The sequence below is a fragment of the Plectropomus leopardus genome, unplaced genomic scaffold, assembly GCF_008729295.1.
Source record: "Plectropomus leopardus isolate mb unplaced genomic scaffold, YSFRI_Pleo_2.0 unplaced_scaffold16734, whole genome shotgun sequence".
In the NCBI taxonomy this organism is placed as follows: Eukaryota; Metazoa; Chordata; class Actinopteri; order Perciformes; family Serranidae; genus Plectropomus; species Plectropomus leopardus.
Genome location: NW_024617982.1, coordinates 1 through 1,449, shown reverse-complemented (window position 1 = coordinate 1,449; position 1,449 = coordinate 1). Strand labels below are relative to the sequence as shown.

General features: G+C 39.0%; 1 protein-coding gene across 1 annotated transcript; it reads left to right on the top strand.

Moving 5' to 3' along the window:
* Positions 1–421: 421 nt before the first annotated feature.
* LOC121964691 (histone deacetylase 4-like) lies at positions 422–932 on the top strand (the record flags this gene model as incomplete). Its single annotated transcript, XM_042514889.1, has 3 exons — positions 422–555; positions 670–772; positions 886–932. Coding segments are annotated over 3 exons (284 nt in total), but the record flags the coding sequence as incomplete, so codon positions are not given.
* Positions 933–1,449: the final 517 nt, after the last annotated feature.

Genomic DNA, 1,449 nt, shown 5'->3' with positions numbered 1-1,449 from the left:
ATAGCCTCTGCCAAAAACACTTTTAGTTACTGTATGACAGAAACTCAATGTATAATACTCCACAGATCCCACATAACACCTTTTATTCTTAATAAAATGAACAACTAGATCTCTCAACTTTGTATCAAAATGTAAGAATAATATTGAGACATACATTAACAATTTTTGGGAATGCCCTAAGATCTAAAAATTCTGGAGTAATATTGCGCAGGAGGATCCCTTACCCTAAAAACTCCATTTAGAGGAACATAAAATAAATAATATTGCTACATTGTCACATTTAAGAAGCTGGAACTCAGGAATATTTAGCATTTTGCATGAGAAAATGACAAATAATTGATTAGAAAAACGGTTACTGGTACATTTTCTGTCAGTTCTTGTGTATTGTAAGTAAGTTGTGTGTTTCTGTGTGTTTCCTCAGGCCTGGTGTACGACTCTCTGATGCAGAAGCATCAGTGTATGTGTGGGAACACCAACAGTCACCCCGAACACGCCGGCCGCATTCAGAGCATCTGGTCCCGGCTGCAGGAGACTGGACTCCGAGCACAGTGTGAGGTATGTTATCAGAAGAAAAAACTCCACACTTAACAGCAAACCAAAGTTGTAAACTGCATATGAAAGTTGTATCCTTCTGTGTGTGTGTGTGTGTGCGCGCGCGTGTGTGTGTAGTGTATCCGTGGGAGGAAGGCCACTCTGGAAGAGCTGCAGACGGTTCACTCTGAAGCCCACGTCCTGCTGTACGGAACCAACCCTCTCCGACAGAAACTTGATTGTAAGCTCTCACACAAATACACATACATACACACAAACACACACACACACACACACACACACACACACACACACTGACTGTCCCTAATTTAATGTTTATTTCCTAATCAACAGGTTCAATCACCCCCATGTTTGTACGGCTACCGTGTGGAGGGGTGGGGGTAAGTGACTCACATTCACATGAATTAAAACACAGTTCTCTCGAGTGATGCAATCTATCCAATAATAATATTAAAAATAATCTGCAATGTAGTAATATTTAAAAGTAATGCAACTTACAGAGATAGTTCAAGACAAATAAATGCACTAGAGCTTCTTAAAAACTGCTGCACTGCACACCAGGGAGCTCTTCCTTTCAGGACCAGTTTACCAAAATTAGCCAAGTAGCTTTATATGAGCAGATATTTGATAGAAATACTGAGAGGTGGGAGAAATGTGTTCAAGAATGGGGAACAAATATGGCATATCTAAGTTGAGATCACAGGAACTGACCCCTGCGTGTGCTGGTATCACAACAGGCCTATTTATTACTTGAAATGTTTTACTTGTGAGTGAAATTTTTGGTATTTTGATATTATTAAGACCTGTAGGTATTTTTTGGTGATTTTATTTATGTATTTATTTTATATTAATTTGTTTAATGCATGGAACTGCTCTGTGGATTACCTTGAGTAACTG